Source organism: Rana temporaria, chromosome 1 (assembly GCF_905171775.1).
Source record: "Rana temporaria chromosome 1, aRanTem1.1, whole genome shotgun sequence".
Taxonomy (NCBI): Eukaryota; Metazoa; Chordata; class Amphibia; order Anura; family Ranidae; genus Rana; species Rana temporaria.
In genome coordinates, this window is record NC_053489.1 from 408,373,093 (window position 1) to 408,400,580 (window position 27,488).

Sequence of the window (27,488 nt, forward strand, 5' to 3'; positions counted from 1 at the left end):
TCCCTGACACCAGGGAAAGGCCAAGAAAGTGTCATGTGACTGCTTAACAGCGATTAGTGATGCACCTAAATTTCGGACGCTGAAAATAGGGTTTTAATGTGCTGAAAGGAAAAAAGTGCCGATAATGGCGGCTAAAAACACCCAAAACTTTTCGTTAGTGTTTTTCATAGGTCATGTGACTTGAATGCATCAAACGCAACATGGGTACATTTTTGATGCATTCATGCAGCGTTTTAATGCATTTTAAAGGAAGTGCATTTTTGATACTGTTTGCCAAATATGCCCCAAAAAAGCAGCAAGCAGGATTTTTAAGTTTTCAGAAGGTGCCAACAAATTCATATTCATTTTAAATTCATAGTATTCATTAAAGTCTATTTATAAAAATATTTATATTTGACAAACCTGTCAATTTTGGCCAAGTACATCCTGAATTTTTGCTTTTGGCACCAAATTTGCATTTCGGTCCACTACCATTAAATAAGGTATGTATGTTTATAATATTTATTGCATTAAATGTGACATAATTGTCATACATAAATAGAAGGCAATAACATAACTTGATTTCTATACTACGCATTATCTTGACATCTGCATTCTTTGTTTAGAAAAAAGTGGATCCTTTTGTTGGTTACGTTCTCTTCCCTTTCCCATTTGTGAAGGAACTAAACACTGTCTTAGTGTTTACAGAGGTAAGTACAAAGAAGCAGAAAATTGCACAATTCGGTTATATGGAGATGAAAATAAAATCGGCAGCTATCTTTATTTAATTTCCTTTGTTTAGTGGTTCACCTGATGCATTTTTTTTTTTTTTTTTTTTTACCCCCAGTTTGAATTTTAATTACTAAATAACATTTCATAAGTAACTTAAACTATATAATCAGAATGCAGCACTGTTATCTTTAACACCTCAGTTTTCTGCAAGTGTTACCACTGTCATTACTACACCTTGCCTTTTAGGGACGTTTTTGCATTAAAAATGTGGCAATTACCCACATAAAGAGGTTTGTCATAAGCTCTGCTTATTTTATGCACATGTTTAGCTATGTAGAAAAATCTTTAACGTTAATGATTCCTTTTTCTATATAAAACTGTGTATGAACGCTTTATAAAGATGTTTGCTGTACATGTTTCTAGCTGGCCCTTTACATTTACCTTCATCAAAAGCTGGTATGATGTTTGTAGGAAAAGGGCAGTCTTTTTTTTTTTTTTTTTTTTTTTTTTTTCCCTACAACCGTTTTGAGAGGTCTTTATGCTCCCCTTTTGTGTTGTCATGAAAAAATAACAACCAAGGTTGATGTCGCTGACCATTTTCAGAGATTAGAGGATTGCGAAGAGATAACAAGTGACGCCCGTAATTTTGTTGTGTCTGCATGAACTTTTTGCTCACAAGCTCATATTTGGTGCTTGTACCACTTTCTTTTTGGGTTGTAGGTGGTTCCAACCAAATGTGAGGTGCAAATCCCAAGAGTTTGAGCAATCCTCTGTGCAACTGCACATCTGTATCTTGGTTGCACTGGCTCCATAGGCTGTTGCTGCAGCATTGATCTTATCTTCAACTGCCTCTGTGGTCATTGGCCTATGTTGCCTTTGCTTTGACCTCTCGCTTAGTGTAGTAATTCCTTACACTGTGTAATTATTAAAAATGCCAATAAATACCTTTTTTGTAAAAGAAAATGTGACACTTTTGACTGACAATGGTGGTTTTCATATGCACCCAAAGGTTTATTTTATTTAGAAATGGAGCCATATTGGTAATATGTTGCACCTCCCCCACATTTTATTTTGTGAAACGGCTTGAATGGTCAACCCTCCCACATCTCCTAAATTGGCTAATTATTTCTTTTATCATTATGGGTTTAGAGACATCATTGAGAACTCGCTGTTAGAATTCCTTTTGTGCCTCATCCCTGGCCATGCCCCTCCCAGCCCCCAAGGGTTGCCAATTTTGGGTGCAGTTGGAAGCGGATACTGTGTACCTGGGTATCCTGATATATCTGTTGGGTGATTTTAGCACACCATAGTTTATCCTGAGCTATAACACTAGCTCAAGTTAGACTGATCCTTTTAAAGCAGAGTTCCGCTTTTTTTTTTTTTTTAAGCCAACTGCTACAAATACTGTAGCTGCTGACTTATTTAAAAAAAAAAAAAAAAAAAAAGACCCTGTCCAGGCCGTCCGATGTCCTCACCTGAAGCTGACCTGTCCCTCAGCTCAGAGTGAAGGCGCCGGCATCTTCAGAAAGTGAAGCATTGCGGCTTCACAGCCTGGTTCCCTACTGCACATGCGAGAGTCGTGCTGCCCGTTCTGAGTGGTCCCTGCTGTCTTCTGGGACCTGTCTCCCAGAACCCAGCAGGGGGGCGGAGGAGGGTTCGGACATGGCGTAGTTTGCCACAGATACAGCTGCAATGTTTTGCTTGAAGTGGGAGCAAATACCTGGATTAGACAGATCTCTGCTGTACCCACCAACAGCCTGCTATTGCAGTGTATGAGCTTGGCGCCCACAGCTTTTGGCATGCAGCTGTCAATCTCAGCAGCATGTCAAAATGCTGTGTGAATGACGCCTTGGCAAATTGAGGTAAGCGGAGTGGACTTTCCTATTTACAGCTGGAGAGCATTAGCAGTTCACCGAGTACAATTTTTTTATTTTACTTTTTTTTTCCATGCTGTTGCTTTTTAAAGGCCACAGACTGTTTCTGTTGGTAAAAGTGGATGAGCAGAATCTTCATCCTGATTTTTGCACTTGCACAGATTATTAGCATTGTTGGATGTTCCCCCTGTGCAATGATTTCCCCCCCCATTGCTGTTCCCAAAATTGCCAAATACATCATGTTTTGGCTCCGCCTTTGAGGTTGTTCCAAATGGAAAAAGTTTTACTTATTGCTCATTGTGGGCATGTAGGGTGTGCTGTGGTTTGGTGTCAGTAGCAGAGCACAGCTGCTGTGCTATTTGGTTTTGCAAAATCATTTAGTTGGCATATGAAAGGTATGAGGAATGTGGAATCTGAAGTGCTGGAATTTACATCTGCTGTCTGTCGGTATTTGGAATTACAGGAAAGTAAAAGGAAAAAATTCTTTAATGGTGAAACTCGAATGTCGATCAGGAATCAAGATCTGAATTGTATGTATTTTTTTTCTCTTGCCTCTAACAGAAAGCAGAAGAGATTGAAGCTGCAAAAAACAATGGGGCTGCATTTGTTGGAGGGGCTGAACTCATTCCTGAGGTATTATTTTTGATCCCAGAATCCATGATGCCATATGTGCATAACTGAGATTTACTAGCAGGATCCTACTGCAATTATTTAAACAGAGTATTAACATCAATTATAAAAGTACACTGCGTCTTTATCATATGCCAGTTGCCCTCTCATACTTAATTTTCATCTGCTTTACCATGTTAAACAAAAGCCAAATGCTCTAACAGACTCCATTGAAATTTTAAAGGGAATTTCAGGAAGCCTGATACCACTGCTGTATATTATGACCATTCAGGATTATATGAATGCATGCTTTTACAAAGTTTACAGTTTGGTATAACTTTGTTAATATACTATTGATGTATTTTAGGCATAAGGCTTGTTGGGCCTTTAAGAAGAATTTGTCCCCAGCAGTTTGTGATCCTTAAAGTGGTTCTAAATGCAGAAGATTTTTTACCCAAATGCATTCTCTGCATTCAGGTAAAAATCCTTCTGCCCACAGCCCACCCTTAAATTGAACTGATCTCGATCCAGTAATGTACACGAGAGCAGCGTGTTTCTACCTCCTCATTGGCTCAGACAGCAGTAAGAGCCACTGACTCCTGTTGCTTCCAATCACCTCCAGTGAGGAGGAAGTGGGACCAAGCCACACTCGGTGTCAATGGACCCACGGAGCGGAGTTTGGGAGCGAGCACGCATAAGTACCCCCAGAGCAAGCGGCTTGCTGTGGGGGACCCAAGAAGAGGTTTGGGGCTGCTCTGTGCAAAGCCATTGCACAGAACAGACAAGTATACCATATTTGTTTTAAAAAAAAAAAAAAAAATAGCATTTACAATCACTTTATTCCTCTGGCATCATACCTCAAATACCTGTACTTGTGTGTAGAATAGTCTGGTAAATTCAGTAAGGCAGTAACGTCACTTTTCTGCCAGTATAGCCTTTCAACATGGCTTGCACCTCCATTTCTTAAAGAATTCTGTATCAGTACTGACACATGCTTCAGATTCAGGTAGTTTTTAAAGCGGCGGTTCACCCTAAAACAATTATTTTCCATTACATCCAGCATACTTCCGACAGCTGGTATTTTATTTTTCGCTGTACATACCATTTTATAGTTTACTAAAGCCGCTTTAGTATCTGCCCACTGCCCACTGCCATCTGCTGTCAGACAGGGCAGACCAGTTGGGGAACTAGTCTCATAGTTCCTCTTCAGGCTCCACCCACCCAACAACTTAAATTCATGGCCTGTGTGAGGAGCAAAGCTTGATGAGGAACTTTTATACTAATTCTCCATCAGGTCGGCTTCACCTGTGATTGACAGTGGATGGCGATGGGCGGATTACAAAGGTTATAAGACTATATCAGACTAAATACTGGCTATGTAATATGCCCACTGTAAGTCACATGCAAGTAGGACCTAATGGGAAACTAGTCTGAGTTTCCCATCTGTCTCCGCTGAGCCCACAGACATAGTGGCCAGGGAGGGAGCACACTGGGGAAGGGGTGTCCAGTATGGGCAATTCACCTTCAGTGTCAGCATGTGCCAGGTTCATGTTTCTGTTTTTGACAGGTACTTGAATCTGAAGCAAGTGCCAACCTTACTGGGGATGAAGCCCAACAGATTCCTAAAGGGTGTCTACACTTTTCCCCCAATATCTACTGGTTTTAAAACAAAGCTCACTGTTTGCTACTGGGCACAACCATCTCATCACTGATGCCAGTGGCTCCAGCAGCTATTGGTTCTGTCAATGAAGTGATACAGCACAGTGATCCCGCATCTTCACAGTACTATGCTAGCTAAATGCATCTTTATTGTGCTTTCTTCAGCCCTCGGCTAATGGCATTGCTGAATAACAATTCTGCCAAATGCAAAAGCTGTAAAACATGAAAGTGCACTTTCCCTACGCCACTTATTGGAACAGAAAAGACTGTAAGGACAGAAATGACCTGAAAAGAGGATGGCAGTTCTAGAGACCCTTTAGAGCATGAGCAGGAAGGAAAGGTCATATACTCTTGGAATTGTCAATTTCTTAAGCAGTGAAGGGAGCCTGAAGAAAGTAATCTAATGAAGGAAAATTGGACTTGGTTGGTATTTGGCACTTCTCGTTGCTGTGGTCACATTAAATGGCATGAGCTGATGACAGGGCCTCTTTAAACTTTATCCAGATTTATAATTTGAATGAAATGCAAAACTAATAAAATGCTGTATTTGCAGATTCTGAATGATGACGTGCAAGCAGATTTCTATATAGCAACACCTGAAATTCTTCCAAAACTGAATCTTCTTAAAAACAAACTGAGGAAAAAATTTCCCAAGAACAAAAGAGGTATGGAAATGAACCAACTTGGTGCTAGTATGAGCCTTGTAAAGAGCATGACTATATACAGCTTAACTTGGTAGTGGATAGCAGCTGCAAAAAGATTTTGCAATCTTTTTTTTTTCCGCAAGGATACGCTTAACTATTTTTCCATCATCTAATACAGTGGTCCCCAACCTTTGTGGCACCGGGGACTGCTTTTGGTGTAGCCACTTTTTTCAGGGCCCTGTGGGGGGTGGCGTCATATAAGGAAGGCGGGTGGTTTGCGGAGTGTTACAACCCACCCTGCACTGTAAAGGAGCACTGTAATATAAAGGGCCTGCACTGTAAGGATTGAGGTAGATATCAAGGAGAGGGAGGTGGCTGCAGAAGAGGATACTGCAGAGGAAATTTCCCCTCCTGCATTTTATGAACTGGGTAAGGCTTCATGCCATTTTTTTTTTTTCCTCTCTGGGCTCAAATATTGATGTGGCACATAATAGATTTGCCTAGTGTCGCCAGAATCTCTTCAGCCTATTTGTCTTTCCAATACTCTTGTGGAGTTATAACCTATGGAAAGGGATTTATAAAAAATTGGTCTGTCTGGGTAGTGGATCCTGCCATTTCTGTTCTCAACAAGAGTCGCACTGTTCCTGTTAAGGAAGTTACTTTTTCTTAAAAAAAAAAAAGAAACCACTTTCTTTTATAAAAAAAACAAAAAAAAACTGCCAAGTAAAGGCATAATGTACTAGTTACATTGCATACTAGCACATTATGAAATACTTATCTTAGAACAGAGTCCTGCGCTGTGAGTTCTGACAGATGCTTCCATCTTCACCTGGTCTGCCTTCTGGATTTGTGCGGTCTAGCGCACTGCAATGACATCACTCCAGCACATGGGAGTCACGGACCTGGGCACGGAGCTCTGAAGGAACGGCACAGGTATACTGTCCCTTCAGAGTGCATGCGTTGGTGACATGAAGTGTGAATATCTCCTAAACGGTAAAGGCGATAGTTTATAGGTTTATCTGTAGGTGCAAGGCTATTGAGAGGTTTTTACATCCACTTTAAAGTGAAAGTTCAGCCAAAAACTTTCTAATGCTAAATCTACTCTCAGCCACATTTTAAAATGAATCTCTCTTGGCGCTGAATAAGATTATTTATGGCAAATATTCCAATAAAAACCAAACACCCCAGAGTTGCTTGCATTTTATTTTTTTCCCTTCTCATTCCAGATTATCTAAGAAGGGTTAATGATAACAGTTGTAAGATTTGGCTGCTGGTAGAGTGCTAGTTTTAATGCCCATTCAGTGTTCTAGTGTGCTAGCATGTTGGGATGCCAACCAAGCTAAGTGCCCTAAATCTTTAGGCTAGTACTCTATTTGTACTTCCAATAATAACAAAGTTACAGGAGCTGTTGACTAATCAGTTATGTTTAGTGCTTGTTTTGTGCTGTTTGAGTTCCTTTATCTATTTATGCCTTTTTTTTTTTTTTTTTTTTTAAGCCACAACCAGACACTTTTTGAAGTTGCATTGTTCTCTCTTGTCTGTAGGTTCTGTGGGAAATGACATTGCCAACATGATTAAGCTGTTTGAAAACTGCTATGAATATATTGTAGAAGAGGAGTGTATTATTCGGATCAAAATAGCAACAGTAAGTCCACAAATGTGTGCCTCTCAAATTTCACTGTGCATGTTTCCTGAAGAATACCATCTCCATGTGATAGACCAGCTGTTTCCTGCAGGATATTGTAGTATTCCTAATGGCTGATTAAAAATACTTGTGAATATTTATAGGAGTAATACACTTGGCAGCCCTGACATGCCTTTGTAGTAATCACAGCCTATCCTTAGAACATGAAATTCAAACCATGCCTAGAAAATATATTTATCAAAATTACTTAAAAGCTATTAGTAAATTGCTGACCCCCCCCCCCCCCCAAGACAATGGCACCATGTGCTAGTATGCATTATGGAATGCATACCATAGAACAAAGCCCCCTCAGCAGCGCCGGTCACTGCTGAGGGGGCTGACATGTTCCCCATGCGATTCTTCCAGGTTCGCTGTGAGTGACCGGAGCCACAATGACTTGACTCCCATGCATGCAAGCTGGAGCCATCCGTTCCAGCAAGAAGCTCTGAATTTCCGGCACGATATGCCGAATCGGAGCGCATGCTCCGCTGATGTCAGAAGCTGCATGCAGGGTGAATATCTCTTAAACCGTGCAGGTTTAGGCGATATTCGTTTTACCGACAAGTAAGCTTTGTTATAGGCTTACCTGTAGGTTAAAATCACCAAGTGACTACTACAGTGACTGCACTTTCAGTGCAATCTCAACTGCGCTTTGCGCTTGCAATTTTCACTTGTAGTGCAAAGTGGATTTGGCTTTCGGACATAACCCCCATTGTCCCAAATGTAACTTTTATGGGAACCCGTGTGTGTGTGGCTTGGAAAAAGATCAGGTGTGCATTCTTCAGTTAAAAAAATAGAAAAAACAGCATTTTTGGTAAGTAAGGCCTCATGCGCGCAAATGTTTGCTAATGTCCATTTTCATATTGTGCTCAACTAAAACGTGAGCGCTATTTTGCGTGAACGCTTATGCACAAGTCACAAAAATACATATGCGACCTTGGCTCAATCATCATAAATGGACCAGTATATGGGTCAAGTAAAGAAAAAAAGGGTATATACAGATTTGGGATACCTTGGAGCAAGGGTGTCAAACTCTATTTCATTGTGGGCCGCATCAGCATTATGATTGCCCTCAAAAAGGCCAGTTGTATTTGTAAGATTAGATGTCGGTGCTTCCCCTCCCCTTTAAATTGGATGTCAAGAGCCACCCCACCATCAGAAGTTGAGTCTCACACTCTTATATCACAGTGCACCCCCCTTACCTTATGCTGTTGCTGGGAAGAAGCTGGATGCATTGCTTGAAAGCGGAAAGTAAGGGTCTGGAGCAGGACCAGAGGAGGGCTGGAGCTTTCCGGCAGCTGCAGAAGAGGTGTGAGGGCCACATGAAATGGCCTGGAATCGGCCTGCGGGCCTTGTTTGACACCTGTGCCTTTAGAGTAGGCAATATGCCTAAAGGACTCAGACACAGCCTAACAATTGGGATGAGATTAGCTTCACGGGTGCTAAACCAGGTACAGATATCATCCACCCCATATTTTATCAAATTTAGTAGTTCAGCTACTATGTGAAGAGATTTATTTATATATATATGTGTGTGTGTGTGTTACTCATGTTAGTGATCCAGTCCTATAGGTATGGGGGGGGGGGAGGTGCTTTTCCAGTACATCAAAAGCACTTTACGGGCCTGAAATAAGGCTCTGGACACTGCCTCAACAAAAGCTTCAGGAATCGCTGGATCCAAGATACCAAGTATACAAGACAAGGGGTCCAAAGTTAAAAGTGGTTGTAAACCTGATTCATAAAATATTCAACCTAGGCACAATATATCTGCAGTGTTGACATATCTCGCTCCAAAGCACTAAGTCCCATGTCTTTCTGCTGTTTCATTCCTCTGTTATCAGTATGATGACTTCTGACTAGTTCTCAGTCCACCACCAGCCTGAAATTTGTGTGTGGGAGGGTGCTATAAATTAGCAGAGAGCTTGTCTTGTCACACCACAGCCAAGTATCTTCTTTCTTCTACCTTTTGTGGAGGGGGGTGTGTGCCTTTCCTCCAATCGGCTCTCACATTGTATGACAAGAATCCACTCCTACTGCAGATTGAGGAAGTAAAAATTCTACCATCAGATTCTAAAGTGTATATATAAAGGGGGAAAAAGGCAGATATACATGTAAAACTTATGTGGGGAGATTTGTTTCATCCCTGTGTATCTGAAGCTGTTCCACTTCACATAGAGGGTTTACATCCACTTTAAGTTTTGTGCCAAGGATGGCGTCCCAGTATCCATGTAACTTGGGACAATGCCATAGCATATGCAATAGGTCCCTTCGACACTTGGGACAAAGAGTCCACCAGTAAGCCCATTTTATGTAGTTTAAGAGTATAATGCACTCTATGTAATATACAGCTGTGAGAGGCATTGCAACATGTTCAGGGAGCTATTACACCCTGCCTCCATCTCTTCAGGTATATTAGTTAATTAAAAGCCCCACCAGAACATCCTCCATTCTTGACGTGGATTCCACATTTCACAATTGTTTGAGATTCTGGTCCACGTTAACATGATTGCATCACACAATTTCTGCATCTTTCTTAGTTGCCTATTCATTCTGTGAATATCCTGTTCTACCACATCCCAAAGGTGTGTTCATTTGTATTCAGATCTGATGAATCATGTGTACCTAAGCAGAAATAGATTTTACTAGGCTATATTTTGTAGGGCCTGTTTAGTTTTTGTGATCCTCTGCATATTGCAGCCTTAGCTTCTGGGCTTGGCTGATGGGAGAGTGAACAGACATGGTCTTCTGTACCGATCAACTTTAGGTTTGACAGTTTTTCTTCTTACCATAGTTTAAACGGTTGTTATTGGAGTCACTGTAGCCTTTCTGGTAACTTTGACCAGTCTGACAAATTTTCTTCAGACCTCTCTAATCAACACGGCCTTTCCACCTGCAGAACTGCCACTGGATGTCTTTTTGTTTTTGCACCCTTCTAAGTAAATACTATAGACTTTTTTTTTTTTTTTTCTCCAAAGATGCTGCAAGCAGGATTTGTTTCACTGCAACAGAGGCACACCGCCCCAGTGTGAACATTCATTAATTGTGAAGGGAAGCATTATTTTTCTTGAGCTTTTCAGGTGTTTTTTTTTTTTTAGCCGCTTTAGGACAGGCCGCTGTTTGACGGCGGCACAATGGCTCTCTTGCACAATGACTCTCTCCCTGTCCCCACTCTGTAACGACGGGGTCGGGGGCGAGCAGGGGGCACATGCGGTGCACACACGCCCCTAGTGGCCTGCGCGAGAGCCGACTTGTAGCTACGTGCTCTCGCGCAGGGGAGCCCACCTGCCGCTGTAAAGTGACAGCGGCTGTCGGCAAGTAGTTGACAGTAAATACTGTACTGTCACTGTATCGATGACACTGGCTGGTAAGGGGATAATATCTAAGGGCAATCAAGGGGTTAAAGTGTGTTGCTTTTTTTTTCACTAATCTGTTTTTCATCCTTGCATTGGGTCCCATTAGAAGCCCAGCAAGAGCGCAATGGCAGCTGAAGGCATCCAATGTGTTCCCACCCCAAATCCAGCAAGCTAGATACAATTTAACTACTCCTATTTATACCTAGCTTTTGAAGTAAGGTGTACATGGAAAGGAAATGCATAGCACAAACACAAGATTTTCCAGCACACTTACCTGCTAGCTTGCAAAGAAAACAAATTTGTCTAACAATTTATACAGTGTGTGTGTTATATATATATATATATATATGTGGACTACTACATTTAGTAGCGTTTAACCACTTCCATACCGGGCACTTACGCCCCTTCCTGCCCAAGCCAATTTTCAGCTTTCAGCACTGTCGCACTTTGAATGACAATTGCGCGGTCGTGCTACACTGTACCCAAACAATTTTTATCATTTTGTTCCCACAAATGGAGCTTTCTTTTGGTGGTATTTGATCACCTCTGTGGTTTTTATTTTTTGCGCTATAAACAAGAGTGACAATTTAAAAAAAAAAAAACTTATTTAATAAATCACAATTTTTTTTTAAAAAAAAACTTTTTTTTTCCTCAGTTTAGGCCGATACGTATTCTTCTACATATTTTTGGTAAAAAAAATCGCAATGATCTGATCATATATTGATTGGTTTGCGCAAAAGTTATAGCGTTTACAAAATAGCTGATAGATTTATGGCTTTTTTTTTTTTACTGTCACCGTGACATTGCGGCGGACACTTGACAAGTTTTTGGCGCCATTCACATTTATACAGCGATTAATGCGATAAATATGCACTAATTACTGTATAAATGTGACTGGCATTCAAGGGGTTAACACTAGGGGGTGAGGAAGGGGTTAATATGTATACCTGTATTGTGTTCTAACTGTGGGGGAAGGGGGGTGACTGGGGGAGGTGACCGATCTGTGTCCCTATGTAGGGACAGATCGGTCTCCTTTCTCCCCTGACAGGACGTGGAGCTCTGTGTTTACACACAGAGCTCCACGTCTTGTCCCTGTACCTGCCGATCGCGAGTCCCTGGCGGACATCGCGACCGCCAGGCACGCGCATCGGCATCTCGGGCGCGTGCGCCCCCCCAGTGGCCGCAGGAATACAAGACGTCAATTGACGTCCTGTTGAATATTCAGAGTCACCGTGGAGCCGTCATTTGACGATGGCCCGGTACTCTAGTGGTTAAAGTGTTCTTAAACCCAGGACCCTGCATTCACTATATCTGGTCTCCCACGGTACACAGAATATGGAAAGCAATTGTTTTAGTAAACCTGCTAAATACTTTATTTACTGCCGATGGGGGGAAGTCATGTGACTTCTATCAGTGTCTGCTTAAGCTTGTAGGAGGAGTTTTCATACTCCCCTGACCCTCCAAGGAAAAAAACACTAACCATACACACCAAACTGACTCATAATGCTCTGTTCTATCAAGAAATGGGTTGGAGCCAGTTAAAGAAGGGGAGGTTTAGAGAAGACAAGATCGCACAGCCTTTATACACAATGCAGAGGATTAACCCCTTGGGTTCCACAATGAGTTTAACAAGCATGCTTTACCGCATACAGACTGATTTTACTGTTGTGGGTTTAGTAACCCTTTAAAATGGCGGATTATAAATATCTGTTATGCTGGCCTATAAATGTCTATTGAGATATACTTTGTTCTTAAGCTTCCTGGAAACACCTGACTGTATTTGCATTGTTTCATAATCTTTTATTGGGCTGTCTGTGTTTTCTGAATTGGGAACGATTTTGTCAACACAGCTTGTATGCATTGGCTGCCTTACATTGCTCAATCTGTTCTGCCTTGCTTGCTGTGCGTCTTCCTGTACCATCTCTCCCCTGAGGCACAAGAAGAAAAGAGCCTCCTTGTGACATGGAGTGGGGATTGGTCTGCATCTTTGTGTTTGGAGCTTTGGTGTGGTTGATTGTGGGACTCTACTTCATGATTTGCATTGCTACCTGTTACTCTGCCTGTTGCAAGTTTAGAACGTTCGATCCTGAGATTCTGGACTCCTTGCAGCATTCTGGCAATGTTATCAATGATAGGGAGGCGATGTGAAGTACAGCATAAAAGTTAAAATCCCTGTTGTACCTCAGAAAATCCATTTTAAAGGTAGGACTTTTGTGTTAATACCTTTTATTTATAAAAAATGGAGCTATAAAAAAAACTTGATGCCCACAATTTAAAATTGACCTAAATGTTGTGATATGCCAATGCTAGCCCTGTTATATTTACCTGGGGAAAAGATAAGTTGCGCGATTAACAATAAATGAAATTCATTTTGTGAAAAAATAAATCATGCATAATGAGAAAATATACATAAAGTGGCCCCCATAGATAAGAGCAAACTGCATGTAAACCTTCTACCCAAATATATTCAAACAAATAACATCAAACAATTGAGTGAATGAGAGTCCAATATTAGGACAACCAAAGGGAGTCCAAAAAACACAAATGTATGAAAGAAAACTCTGTTCAAAGTGTTAAACAAAAAAGTGAGGAATATTTACCTGACCATTCTTGTGGATCCTGCTAGTAGTTACTGCAATGCAGTGTGGCATCTATGAGGAGGAATTTTTACTAACTGGCATCTCACAGAAACAGCCAAACAGTTGTGGTGTCTGCACACAGATCCTAAGCTGCAGCTGAGGGTAAAGGTCTGTACATGCATTAAGAAAATCGGATGGAAACATTTGTGCGACGAGCTGTCTGACGATTTTCGGATCGTTGGTATGGTGCTTTCGACAGCCGATTTTCGCTTTTTTTCATCAGATAAAAGCTGGATGTGCAGACAGACTATAAAATGTTTGTCGGATGTTTGTCCTATTTATTTTTATTTTTTTTTCCGTTTTCATTCGTATGGTTTTCGTACAAAAAATTGTAAGAGCAAGACTACGCATGCTCAGAGGAAAGAATACATACAAAACTATTCAACACATTGCGTCACTTCTGACGTATTCTGTCAAAGTCTCGTATTGTGAGTAAACTTTTCACTTTCAACATGAGACTAGCATGCCACAAAGACGTTCAGTCTTCCGAAAATCTGATGGTGTGTACGAGGCTTTAGAAGTATCACTAGAGATGGAAGTCCAGGGCATTGTGTATTACGTATTGAAGGGCTGATTTAGGCATATGTCGTTTTATAGGTTCAGGTTGACTTAAACATTTTTGCCTAATTTCCTTGGTTTTCCTATAGAAAAGTTTGTAATTTTGACTTTACACACAACAAAGCATTAAATGCTGACATTTTGTTCCTGGTTCAAAACTACCCAGGAAATCCATGAGGGGAGCAGTGACCACATGCGCACATCTAAAAATGTCATTTTGTTTACATTAACAGCCTAATTTGAAGTAGAAATGTGGGACAGGCTAAATAACAAATATTACCTTAATCGTGAATTGGCGGTTTCCTTCCTTTGTTTTTCCAGCAGGGGCACTTTATCTATCGTGTAGGTCCCAGTAATGGTCTAATTGCTGTTTGAAAGCTTAGAGGGGGCAGCAATTCACTTTGTGCCCCTCCTTCACTAGGAGATGTGGCAGTGCCTGGTCAACTGGCACACACCTGAACAGTAAACAAGTTCAGGCACTGTACTATTCCCCCTGCATAGTGGAAAAATACATAAGTGGTATAGACATGGCTGGGTCTAGGAGGAGGTGTTGGAAGGCTTACCCCCCTCAGATTTCAGTTGTGCCCCTTATCTTCCATTGAAGCTGTGCCCATTGGGTTACTTCTCTCATCCACATAGTTCTTACTGTATGAGCACAGCTCTTCCTTCCTTCCACAGCTAAGATCGAGATGCCTCATCTGCAAACTGCTATGCTGTGCTTTTTTTTTTTTTTTTTTTTTTACCAGGGATTATCACAGGTCAGAACTGCAGCATAGCAGGCAGCTACAGTGTGCAGATGGAGAGGATATCTGTAAGGGCTAGTTTACACTTGCTTCAAAGCAAGGCTGCGGACATGCTTTGTTAAAGCTCTCTGATTGGCAGTCAAAGCCCATGTCACTAAATAAAATGGTTGGCTTACAGTCCTGTTTACGTTATGCGTTTTTGGCTTTGCCTCAAATTATACCCCATGTCGCTTTAGTGGTGCTTTAAAGCATCTTCAAAGCCTCCATAGAAGTCTGACACAGTTCGCTTAAAGCACCTGCAGCTTTTGAGGTTTTTAATTCAGCATTGCTTTGAAGAAATTGCAGGTATGAGATCCACCCACATAGCATCTGTCAAGCTTCAAAAGAGCATCATGTAAGCACCGCTGAAGCTTCTTCGAAGCATCAAAAACGCTTCATAAAAGCATGTTGACGTAGTAGGCGATTTAATGTGTGAAGCCAAATCAAGTGTAAATGAGCCCTAAGGGCTTGTTTACACTCAATTCAAAGCAATGCTTCGGACACACTTTGTTAAAGCTCTCTGAACACCAGTCAAAGCCCCTGTCATGAAAAAGGTTGGCTTGCAGTCCTATTTACACCTTGCTTTTGCTTTATGCTTTGGGGCTTCAATCCAGCTTTGCCATAGACTCCTTTGGAGGCTTTTAAGACTTTGAAAACGTCACTGAAGCTGTATGGTGTATAATTTTTGAAGCAAAAGCAAGTGTAAACGGTACTGTAAGCTGACATTTTATTTTGTGACAGGGGCTTTGACTAGTGTTCAGAGAGCTTTAACGAAGCCTTGTTTTAAAGAAAGCGTAAACTAGCTGTTAATGTGTGTTGAAGCCGAGGCAAGTATAAATGAGACCTAAGAGAATGAATCTGAGCTGTACAAGAGAACGGAGGGGGAGGAGGGAGAGGGCAGAAAGCCCAGAGCCTACATCAATCAGAACAGAATATTGTAGCCCCTCCCACAAGTTTTTAACCAACTGTGCCCTCCTCGGCGGGATGGAAGTATTTTTATAGGTTTGCAGCTCACAGGGAAATGGGGTGAAGCTAAAAAGAAAACCCATACTTCTCAAGTTTCCAGTGCTGTAATATTTTAACTGTTAGTCATGAAACACTATACCGAATAAATTTCATATCCTCTTTAACCTCCCTGGCGGTATGATTATTTCAGAAAAAAGGTGCTGAAAGCGGTACCATTATTTGCAAGGAAATTTGGCGTTTTACACTGTAGGCCTGTAATTCTTGGGAATAGTCTGGTAGGCATCCCGGGTATGACATTTTTTTAAAAACAAAATTATAAATGATAATATAATTATGAATTGTAACAAATAATATAATTATAATAAAAATTATTCAATAATGTAATCAAATCAAAAACACAGAAATTTGCTCAGTTGCAGAATTGTCGCTGTCATTACTTTTATTTTTTTATGACGAATTTCCCCACAAATCGCTATCGCACAATTCTGCAAGTGATTATAATTTATTATCGCTGTTTTCTAGCTGATCTAAAACCATTTTTGACATAAAGGGACACTTTTGGTTGCTATGGACAATCTACAGTTTGCAGGGAGAGAACCGTTTTTATTATATAAAAGCACATGTAGGGCACTGGGCAGACCACTAGGGACAAGGGGATGTGTATTTTTTACATACAGTACTGTAATCTATAAGATTACTGTATGTATAGTGTTCACTTTTTTGAATTTGTCGCTGATCTTCGCCCCTGTGCGTCGTAACGTCGCAGGGAACGGAGATCGACAGCACACGGGGACACTGTGAATCGAGCGAGGTCCCGCTCGCTCACACAGCGGGGATGCATCGCTTGATCCAGGAACAAGGTAAGCCAGCGCGCGCTGCAGGCTCTGCATAGCTACCCCGAGCGTGACTCGGATACCGATTTTTTTTTTTTTTTTTTTTTTTTTTTTTTTTTAGCACAAAAAAATCCACCCCGAGTCACGCTTGGGAATACCGCCAGGGGGGGTTAAAGAGCTGTTTTGCAAATGTAGCGGTTGCAGAGCTGAGACAAACAGTTTACCACTGACAGGGGTGCTTACAATGGTCAGCATTTATGTAAAACATCTATCCCAAAAAGAACAAAAACTGTTTGCTGTAACGGTTTTAGCTGGAGTTTGGCTTCAATTTGTTGTATTTAAATTTGCTAGTACATCAAACCCTTGACTTATCTCAGGCAATGCTGCTGTCCAAAGGTGCCCTCTTTGTTCCTTCATATGAAGTGGAGGGCACTCTAATACAGAAAGTGTGACTAGCCAGATCAGCATGTGAAAACAGACGGAAAAGGAATGCAACCACCACTTCTAATGATTGGTACGCTGCAATAGATTAAACTAAGTTTGGAGTTTAATGCTGTTTAAAAAATTAAATAAAATGCTGCTGTATTCCATCCTGGCGCCAATGTGGCGGCAACATACTCCACATGTATGCTGCCATGCATTGGCACCAGATTATGGTAAGTATTTTGATACAATTTTCAGTTTTTCTGGCACCAACATGGCAGCATATGGGTTTATTTTGCTACCATGGATTGGTGCCAGAAAATTACCGTAATGTATTTGATACAATTTTTCCATTTTACATGCCTCCCTTTCTCAGTTGTAAGAGGAAGGAGAAGGCTCTCAGATGTAAACATAAGTCTGTGTGCATCTGAGATGGCTGTGATTAGTCTCTTCTATGACCAGTTACAGCAATCAGAAGGCGCAGAGCAGTTCAGATTGGCTCCACACACTGTACCTTTAAAGAAAGCTGACCAAGAATAGTTTGGCAGAACAGGAAGGTTGTTAAAGAGAAACTAGCATTCCCTTAGAAAGGTGTGTGTGATTTTTTATTTTTTTGCTTAATTATATTGGGGAGATGGTACTTGGTGGAGTTCTTCTTTACATGAGCTGTTTTGCTGTGTGTAAACATTTTTGTCACCACAGCATTTCTGTTCTACACTATTGCATTGGGCATAGTATGTATGAAAGACATGTCTTGTAATCAACAATGTATTTAAGTTGCATGTATTTCCTTCTCCATGACAGATTTCTTCCAGCCTTAACCAGTTTTTGGATACTGGACATTGAGCAACGGACTGCTTTATGGTTTACATTTTTTAATTTGTGGTCAGTGAGTGCCCATATAAAGTAAGAAGTAAAACGGTCGTCAGACTAGGCTTTAACCGCTTAACTGCCACCAGAGCACTCGCGACCCGGCCCTGAGCTGCGGGACCCGCAGACCGGATTGCCGCCAGTGTTCCGCGATCGGGTCACAGAGCTGAAGAACGGGGAGAGGGAAGTGTAAACAAACCTTTCCCCATTCTTCCTAGTGGCGGTGATCGTCTGTTTCCTGTCATAGGGAACGACTATCAGTGATGTGTCCTGCCAGGCCACGCCCCCTACAGTAAGGATCACACACTAGGGCACACTTAACCCCTACACTGCCACCTAGTGGTTAACCCCTTTTCACTGCCGGTGTCATTTTCCCAAGTAATCGGTGCATCTTTATAGCACTGATCGCTGTAAAAATGACTGGTCCCAAAAATGTCTGCCATAATGTCGCCGCCATAACTAGTTAAAAAAAGCATAATGCCATAAAACTATCCCCTATTTTGTAGACGCTATAACTTTTGTGCAAAGCGATCAATAAACGCTTAATGCAACTTTTATGGTTAAAAAAAGTCGAATACATGTCGGCACAAACTGAGGGGGGGGGGGGGGGGGGGGGTGGGTGTTTTTTTTTTTTTTTTTTTTTTTTGGGGGGGGGGGGGGATATAATAGCAAAAAGAAAAAAATATTGCATTTTTAAATTGTCACCATAGAGGTGATCGAATACCACCAAAAGCTCTTTGTGGGGGGGGAAAAAAGGATGCCAATTTTGTTTGGGAGCCACATCGCACGACCGTGCAATTGTCAAAGTATCGCAGTGCCAAATCGCAAAAAATTGGCCTGTTCCTTTTAGCTACAGAATGGTCCGGGGGGCTTAAGTGGTTAAACAATTACCTGTGATCAGTAATTCATTCACTTTAGTAAGGCCCCTTTCACACTGAGGCGTGTTTTAGCTCTAAAAATGGCGCATAAATGACACCTGAAATACTCCTGTCCCAGCATTCTCAATGTGAAAGCCCTCGGGCTTTCACACTGAGGCGATGCGCTGGCGGGAGAAAAAAAAATCTCCTGCAAACGGCATCTTTGGAGCGGCGTGTATACCGCTCCTTCCCATTGAAATCAATGCGACACCGCGGTAATACTGCCAGAAATGCGCCTCTGCAGGGGCACATTGCAGGCGGTATTAACCCTTTTTCTGCCGCTAGCGGGGGTTAATACCGCACCAATAGCGGCCGAATACCACTGAAATTCCGACTGTATAAGAATAGCGGCGCTATACCGCCACCGCACATACTGCCCCAGTGTGAAAGGGGCCTTATTGTAAATCAACATTCTGTACTTGTTTGGATTCAGTCTTTGTTTTTGGCCTAAAGTTCAACAGATGTGTTATGAAATGGATGCAAATCCAATCGGCACTATACTATCTCTTTTGACCAGAGGAAATTACAGAAATGGGAATCAAGACATGTTGCCTTTTCCTATGCAGACAAATCTTTTTAAACTTTATTATGGTAGATTTGTGAACTATAGTTACCCATGTAATACCTAGGTTACATAGTAGGCTAAAGACGAAAGTCCAAGTCCAACCTATGTGTGATTTAGATGTCAGTATTACCTTGTGGATGTTATTGGAACGGACAATTTGCATGAATCAAATCACTCAGTTTGCAGTACAGGAATGCTGTGAGCCAGGTTTGCGGTCTGTGCTGGGTCTCTTTGCAGAGCATAAAGGGAAGCATTCATTGTGCTCATATTCCTTTTGTTAAAATGGAGCTCCACACAAGGGGAGCACCTTTTGGGGTTGAGTGGGTACCTGTTTTTGACAGATCCCCCCCCCCAAAGTTTGGCTCCCTCCCCTGACAGGCTGGGCCTTTCACAAAGCGCAGCGCAATCACTGTTGCACAGTAGGGAACCTGCTGTGAAGCTGCAAAGCTTCACTGACAGTTTTTCTTGCAAGTAATAGCAGCGGCAGCACCAAAAGCCAATCGAATAACCGCCTGGTGTGCCATCTCAGGATCTCTGGACAGGTAAGTGTCCTAATAGTCAGCAGCTACAGTATTTGTAGCTGCTGACTTTACCTTTTTTGGTGGGGGAGCTGGAGCTTCTTTGTTTGTTGTACTGTGGCAGTCTCCATATAAGAGGACCGCTCTGCATAGAAATGTGAGCGACCATTGCTTTTTTTTGTTGAAGTTCACCTTTGTAAAAAAATAAATGCAAATTTTTTTTTTTTTTTGTGGGTATGTGTTCTTGAGTGCACTAGGTAATTAATCATCTCTTCCTGCCAGTGTGTAACTGTCTTCTGGGCGACCTCTTAGATGACATTCCTCCTTGGCAGAGAAACGCCTACTCCTGCAGGGAGAACTACCCGAAAGCCGGGTTGCAAACATAGATTACAAGGTACATACAGCCTAAAAAAAAAAAAAATTGCGGACTGTACTTGTTACAAGTATAAGGAAGTTGGTCTAATATAATTGTTGGGGTGAACCTCTGCTTTAAACCCACCGGATTTTTTTACACATTTCTAACAGTAAACAGTTTATATAGTGAAATACAGTACTTGGAACTCATCTTGGCGTTTAGATGCTGAATTTTGAAAGCTGCAGCAAGCCTGCTGATCTTACAGGGTTGTCAATGTGACAGAAGTTCGCTGCTTTTAAAATACCACATGTAAATGCCAAAATGTACAGAGTTATAAGTACTATATAAACTCAATTTACCATTCTAAAAATGTGTAAAATGATAAACCCTGGTGGGTGTAACAAGATGCCCGCTTACCCCATTCTCAGTGTATCCTTACAATGGAGGAGTGCCGGGTGTAGCAAGATGGCGGTGACGAAACGTCACTTCTGTTACACTTTGACCTGTGTGATTTTATATATATATATAGGGGGGGGAATGCAATAAAATGGACATCATAATCCTGAGTAGTTTTAGCATATAGATCAACTTGAGAAATATGATTAATAAATCAAAGTGCAGTCTCTGCATAGTGAAAACATGTCTATTGCTCTAAGCTGATTATCCCTGTAATATGCAGTGCTCTGCACCTTTTAAAAAGTTTGCACGGAATACAGTGGCTAACCCAAGATTATATAATAAACGTCATAGCTACTAACACATCGGGGGGGGAACGCCATTGTGCCCACCTTAAGTCTGTCTGTACCTATAATCCTGTACCATCAGGGATACATCAAGTGGCCATACTTATCAGGGGATGCATGTATCAACTATACCTTTTTAACATTGAAAAGTCTGCAGAGACACCCAATACCAGGGGTCTGCTAAAAGTACCTCTTTGATATGACGTTCTTTAAGCAGTGTGTAACTGACCTATGATCTTTTCTCCTCAAACGTAGGGGGAAGGGGGGACAGCTATTTAGATGCTATACGATTGCGTGCCAAAAAATAGCACCCTGGAAAGAGGGATTCGCATCATTAAATGGAAAAACTTCTTCATCCAAAAATCCCAATACACACATCGGTGAATAACTTATACAATTTACCAGAAATGCCCAGTGATTAGGTACAGGTAATGAACCAGCTTGGGGCAACGCCAGAGCAGATGTAATGGATCTGCTGAAGTGCCATGGCTACGCAGGCAATCGGAAAGCTCCCTGCGGTTTCGGCGATGGGGCTGTATGGGTGTTCAATACTATCTATGGATTACAAATGGGTGGAATAACCCCTGTGTGGGTGAGAGGGAGACGATTAGATCCTGTATCTTCTGCCCCAACTCGTCGATTTTCCCCAATTTTATTTTTGCCCAGCTTATCCTACCGGAGATTCAAATGGTAGCCAGAGATTTGTTCAACGGCATCCTATATATGGAAGAGATGAGACCTTTCTTATCCACCACATTAGCCAGGGTATCGATTAGGTAGTTCACTAAGTAGTTTTAGTTCTCCTGTTCACCTATCCCTAGCTTGCTGTCACTAGAGGCAGCAGATTGGGAAGCGACTGCAGGAGTGAGATCCACCCAAAAATGAGTGGAACATCTACCGTGTTCCCAAATCTAAATCTGCTAGTCTAACTCTACCATCCAGACTGATCATGCTGCTGTTCAAATGTGTTGGGTTGTCTGGATGAAATCGTAAAGCAAAGACAGGAAGTGTTACTGGCAGGATAACTAGGTAAAATAAAGAGTCTTGGGCCCCTTTTACATGGTCTTGACAGTTCAGGTATGCCTGTCAGTTCTATCGGTGGACCTGAATGGCCGATCCATGCAATCCTATGGAGTGTCGGATGTCAGCGGAGATCTGGGCTGTGTGGGGACACATTTTTGCTTATCTCCCTTTGCTCCTAGCACAGAGACTGGGTATTCGTCGAAGAGCCTGGCCCCTCTTCTAACGTTTGGGACAGGGAACGTCCAATTCTGGGGCTTCTGATCACTGCCAGTCTCTGGCTATCGGTGATCAGTCACTGTGAGGCGCGCCGTGTTTTCTTTCTCTGAATGGACGAGACGGATGCATTGTATATTTCTCTGTCCTTGCAGAGATAGAAGAAAAAAATCTAGATCAAGGTTTGATCTAGGTCAGGGTCGATTTTTTTTTTTTTTTTTTTTTTTTTTTTCCCATTTAGTCTAAGCGTTGTTTAGGCAGGATAATAAAGTAAAATGCGCTCTGTTTCTGGGCTGTACTACGGGTACCAACAACTAACGTACACATGTGGTATGGCTGCAATTGCCAGTAGCAGGAGAATGTATTTTGTACTTTTGGTTGTAGCTTATGGTAGTAACAAATATACAGTTAAATTTACTATTTTGGATAACCTTGCCATTTTTCAGGAAAAAATGGGGTTTCCATTTGGTGGTTAACACAAGGTATAAGCCTCCTGGCTGTGCAAAGTAATTGTGATATGTATGGTTTTGCTAACGCATGTCAAAGTTGCAAAATTGGACTTTGGCTTTAAGATTTGTTAACCCTTAGGTACAAAGTAGTTAAGGTTGTGTTTATTACCGCTTTAAGTTATGACTATGAACTGTTTAAAGTTAACATAAAATAATTGCAATAAAAATAATGGCTTACCTGTAACAATTTGATTATGAATCTGAACTACTACAGTTCTTGAGAATATGGCTTCAGGCTGCAGTTGTAGACCAATGCATTTCCACCTTTGTCTTTCAGTTGGATATGCCTGTCGAACACATAATGGCTAACATGCATACCCTTATAAAGGATGTTTCTCGGCACAAGCCTGTGGACCTTGGTGAGTAAAATGAAGTCCCCATATTATTGTGTTCAAAATATTATACAAAGCGAACAGGGTTGGTTTTTTTTTTTTTTTTTTTTTGTTCTTTATATCTCACCAAGAAAGTATGGAGCATTTTAAAGACCATTTACATCCATACTCAAATGTACAGTTCAAAAAATATGCCATGTTTTGTGGCAGTCTTGCCATTTAAAATGGGGAGGAGGAAATCCAACATCACAACAGGATTTTTTTTTTCTGAAACTAGTCGGGCACTTTGTACTAGCACATAGAAATGGTTCACTACATTATAGGGATCCTTCTGAAGCCCTTATATGGTGTCTATTTGATGTGCAGAGAGAAGAGGAGACGTAAAGGAAAGATCTTTCTAGGAGTCGTTTTTAATTGTACGCATTTGAAAATTATGGCAAAAGTGTAAGAATACAGTGAGGGGGGGGAGAAAGTATTTGATCCCCTGCTGATTTTGTACATTTTGTCCACTGGCAAAGAAATGATCACTCTATAATTTTAATGGTAGGTTTATTTTAAAAGTGAGCGACCAAAATGACAAACCAGAAAAATGCATTGCAATATGACTTGGCAATTGATAAAAACCCTTGTTGGCAATCGGAGCTCAGACGTTTCTTGTAGTTGGCCAACAGGTGTGCACATATTTTTTTAGGATGGATTTTGTCCCACTCTTTCTAGATCCTCTTCAAGTGATTTAAGGATTTGAAGCTGACGTTTGGTAACTCGAAACCTTCAGCTCCCTCCACATTGTCTATGGGATTAAGGTTTGGAGACTGGCTAGGCCACTCCAGGACCCTAATGTGGTTCTTTTTGTGCCACTCCTTTGTTGCCTCGGCCATGTGTTTTTGGGTCATTGTCATGCAGGAATACCCATATCGACCCATTTTCAATGCCCTGGCTCGGGGAAGGAGGTTCTCACCCAAGATTTGATGGTAAATGGCTCTGTCCATCGTCCCTTTGATGCTGTAATGTTCTGTCCCCTTAGCAGAAAAACGCCCCCAAAGCATAATATTTCCATCTCAATGTTTAATGGTGTTCTTGGGGTAATAGGCAGCATTCCTCCAAACGCAGCGAGTTGAGTGGATGCCAAAGTGCTCGATTTTGGTCTCCTCTGACCACAACACTCTCACCCAGTTCCTCTCTGAATCATTCAGATGTTCATTGGCAAACTTCAGACAGACCTGTACATGTGTTTTAATGAGCAGGGGGACCTTGCGGGCGCTGCAGGATTTCACTCCTTCACTGGATAGTGTTTTATCTTGGTGACTATGGTCCCAGCTGCCTTGAAATCATTGACAAGATTCTCCTATTGAGTTTTGGTCTGATTCCTCACTGTTCTCACCTAGTGGAGTTTCAATGATCATGAGATCTTGCATGGCGCCCCAGACCAAGGACGATTGTCAGTTTTTGTTTCCATTTGCGAATAATTGCACAAACTGTTGTCACCCTCCCACCAAGCTGCTTGGCGATGGTCTTTTAGCCCATTCCAGCCTTGTGTAGGTCTACAGTCTTGTCCCTGACATCCTTGGCCAACTCTTTTGGTCATGGTGGAGAGATTGGAATCTGATTTGCTTCTGTGGACAGGTGTCTTTTTATACAGGTAACAACAAGCTGAGATTAGGAGCACTCGTTACCTGTATAGAAGACACCTGGGAGCCATAAATCTTGCTGCTGATGGGGGGTCAAATACTTATTTCACCCATTAAAATGCAAATCAATTTAACTTTTTTCGTTTTTCTGGATTATTTTGTTCTGTCTCTCGCTGTTAAAATAAAATTTCCCATTAAAATTATTTCTTTGTCAGTGGGCAAACGTACCAAATACTTTTTTTTTTTTTTTTTTTTTTTTTTTTCTCTCGCTGTATACTCAAATTCATGCGGTTGCTGGATACCCATCCAAGGGCAAGCCTATTTTAGCGCAATGCAGTGTGGGTGGTCGAACTTCATGCTTGTTGGGATTTTACAAGAATTCTTGCACTTTTCTAGGTTGTGATCAGATCCTGTGAACAATGGTAAAAAGGATGAGGTCCCCAAAATGGAACCAATGTTTGGTCAGCATAGATGCTCATTAACCGATTGACCTCCCAGAATATTTGACCCTGTTCATGACCAGGCCATTTTTTGCTATTCGGCACTGTGCCATTTTAACTGACAATTGTGCAGTCATGCAACACTGTACATAATTGACATTTTATTTATATCTTTTCACACAGAGCTCTTTTGGTGGTAGTCACCACCTGGGTTTTCTTTTTTTTGAGCTATAAACAAAAAATATAAAATGCTACTTGATGGAATAATAAAGTACCTTCATCCTAGAACTAAGCCGAAAAATTGAAGCATATGGAGGCAAGATGGGCTTGCATGGTACAGTATAGACTTGCACAAAGAATATTGGAATAATATAAATTTATATAGAAAACATTTGGTTAAAACAGTGTATACTAAACACTGGATGCTACTCATTGGAAGCATCCAATTCTCTGACTCAATCTGGAAAAAGGTCAAACAAGTTCCGCAATATTTTCAACAAACAATTCTCCAGTTGCAAAGTCTACATGTTTCATGGTGACCCGCTTCCTTTGGAGTATAATTGTCAGAGAATGATCTACAAGAAAAACGTATAAAATTAACACACATGTAAATTGTGATAATCGAATAATGGAGATGCAACGGGTCACTAACCAGCATAGTGAGACGTCATATCTCCGTGACCAAGTGTGTGTGTGTGTGTGTGTGTGTGTGTGTGTGTGTGTGTGTGTATATATGTATTTATGTATCCCAATTGACCCCTAGGCAAAAACCCCCACCCCCTAAGCAGTCTAGTTGAGGCCCATGGAGATGTAGTTTTAGGAGCAAAAAGGGACTCTCCCAAATGGCCGGCGTCACAAGGCCTGTGAAGGCAGTCTCCTGGGCGAGTGCGGGAACCAGATAATGTGTAAAACACCATTTCAAAGAGAAAAGATATATGTAAGGAAATGATATACCAAATTAGGACTAAAACCCTAAATTGGGTATTTTTTTGGGTAGATATGAGATCATCTCTCAGCCACTCCCACCGTAGTAATTCATGGCAAAACATTTCCATATATGATGGTAAAGAACAAGGGGAAAAGGGGGTGTATTCACACTTGTAACATCACAGAAATATAAAGCAAGGTGGGAGTGGAAGTTGTCCAGGAGGGCTCCAAGGTAAATGATTGTTGCCTAAGATCTATACAAGGTAAGGGACATGCATAAAAATAGTTGCTACAACATTGTCATGTACATCAGAAATGCCCAATGTATGACCGCAAAAGCACTTGCCTATTTAGGGATATGCACATGGAGGGAGTCGCAATTTCTTTATTTTTATTAGGGTCACAGATAAAATAACCTCAAGCCACCAACTCTAGCAAAAACCCAGTAATCAGACATGTGGGAACCATCTGACAACTCCAAATCTGAACAGGTCCAGCAAGATGACTAAACTGGACAAATATACCCATCAAACCTACCAGTATGTAATTAAATATGTGCATTGTATCGGCAACATAGTTACTCCAAAGGACATCTCCACCGCCATGCAGACTGCCACAGAGCAGGCCTAGGGAGACCAGCTCCATTATATACAGCCGCAGTGTTGGTGTATGATGTGCAAGAGGCTTTAGCTGACTTGTTCGTTCAGATATAAAACGGATAACTAAAGGCTGTTTTGGTGGTGTAGTTAGATTACGCATTTACAAAGGTAAGTAAAAAAACAAACAAGGCATAACAATTGCTCACTTTCCAGGAGTGCTGCATCATACTTATGTGCAGAGCATTGATTTTGGGGGCATATTGGTTTTTAATACTTGAAGCATTATTCTCTTTCTGCTATATAGCTGGCATGCTATAGACTTGTGGCTACATTATCCCAAAAGTAATTTAGCCACCAAATCTGCTTGCTTTTCCAGGTCCTTTTGTGGTGACTGCTATTCTGTCTAGTGACACGAGTGAATCGCTGTTCATAGAGTTAAAGAATTTCTTGCCACAAGAACCAGCTAAGAGCGAAGAAAACTGAAGGATGCTTTGTAAAGATGGTCTGTCCTGTGTTACCAATGATGTGAAGGGGTCACGGCATGCATCAACCTATTACAGACACCATTTACACCTCCTATTTGCTTTGGCTCCAAAGGGATCAGAGTAACATTTCTGCAGGTGGACACATGACATTCATGTGGATATTAATGTTTTTTCGTTTGTTTTTGTAATAAAATTAACTGATTTATTAAATATCAGCAGTCTAATGCTTTATTCATGTGATTATGTTATTTGGAAATCTTTGGTTTTAATAGTTTTTCAACCTTACTAGTAGCACAATTTGGCCAAGAACAGTTAAAGCGGTGGTTCCCCTAAAAATAAACTTTTAACATTGCTTTTCCCACATTAATTACGATTAGAATCGGCTGGTTTTATTAAAAAAAATAAGTCCGTACATACCGTTTGCTATATTCGTTCCCACCGCCACTTCCGGGTACGATGCTGGCGGTGGGCGTTCCTAATTGATGGACAGGCATCCAACCGACGCATACATTGCGTCACAAGATGCCGAAAGAAGCCGAACGTCGGTGCGGCTCTATACGGCGCATGCGCACCGACGTTCGGCTTCTTTCGGCATCTCGTGATGCGATGTATGCGTCGGTCGGATGCCT

General features: G+C 41.4%; 1 protein-coding gene across 1 annotated transcript in view; it reads left to right on the forward strand.

The window, feature by feature from the left end:
• MRPL1 (mitochondrial ribosomal protein L1) overlaps positions 1-27,071 on the forward strand; it is a 41,690-nt gene extending 14,619 nt beyond the window's left edge. The window contains exons 4-9 of the mRNA XM_040324211.1: positions 606-689; positions 3,147-3,218; positions 5,407-5,518; positions 7,042-7,142; positions 22,726-22,807; positions 26,751-27,071. Coding sequence (XP_040180145.1) covers positions 606-689; positions 3,147-3,218; positions 5,407-5,518; positions 7,042-7,142; positions 22,726-22,807; positions 26,751-26,857 — 558 coding nt within the window. The 3' untranslated portion in view covers positions 26,858-27,071. The remainder of the gene's footprint in view (positions 1-605; positions 690-3,146; positions 3,219-5,406; positions 5,519-7,041; positions 7,143-22,725; positions 22,808-26,750) is intronic.
• Positions 27,072-27,488: the final 417 nt, after the last annotated feature.